Here is a 537-nt window from a genome sequence, read left to right as displayed (position 1 = left end):
ACTGGCCTGAGACCCGCGTGGCTCAGCTGGGCTCCTCACCGGTCTTGCAGCAGATCTCATCGTAGCTGTGGCAGCCTGTGTACAGCCGGGCTGGATGGCTCCGCTCATCCCGGGCGACCTTGACAGGGTATTTCTGGAGGCGCCGGATAAGGCCCTTCATCAACCCAAACTGGATCAGCCTCCTAGGGACGAGGAGGGAAGAGACTGAGACCACACTGCTGAAGTGCCAAATACTCCAGCTCCCCCCATTCCCTTCTGGTTCCACCATGCCTCACCACTGCCGCAGGTTTCCCCACCCACAGCTGCAGGCGTTGGGTATTCCCTCCTTGCTCCCCAACACTTGCCCTGCCACCCCAGTGTCACCACTGTCCTCGGGACCGATCAGGAGGGTGCTGGCTCTGACCTCTCGTCCACCCTCTGGAGCTGCAGGGTGTAGCGGGAAATGAGGTCTCGCACTGTCGTGCCAGGGCTGAGCCCGCAGTACAGCTGGAAGACGTCCCTGAGGCTGGCTCGCTTGGGGCCTCAGGGCACACGTGA

The 537-nt window shown here is 62.4% G+C and overlaps 1 protein-coding gene across 1 annotated transcript in view; it reads right to left on the bottom strand.

Annotated features, from left to right (window-relative positions):
• Window positions 1–39: 39 nt before the first annotated feature.
• NPRL2 (nitrogen permease regulator-like 2 (S. cerevisiae)) overlaps window positions 40–537 on the bottom strand; it is a gene marked incomplete at both ends in the record, with an annotated part of 1,981 nt that continues 1,483 nt past the window's right edge. Inside the window, 2 exons of the mRNA XM_010140418.1 lie at window positions 40–182; window positions 404–521. Coding sequence (XP_010138720.1) covers window positions 40–182; window positions 404–521 — 261 coding nt within the window. The remainder of the gene's footprint in view (window positions 183–403; window positions 522–537) is intronic.

This window comes from Buceros rhinoceros, unplaced genomic scaffold (genome assembly GCF_000710305.1).
Source record: "Buceros rhinoceros silvestris isolate BGI_N320 unplaced genomic scaffold, ASM71030v1 scaffold39317, whole genome shotgun sequence".
Classification (NCBI taxonomy): Eukaryota; Metazoa; Chordata; class Aves; order Bucerotiformes; family Bucerotidae; genus Buceros; species Buceros rhinoceros.
This window is presented reverse-complemented; position numbering and strand designations above follow the sequence as displayed.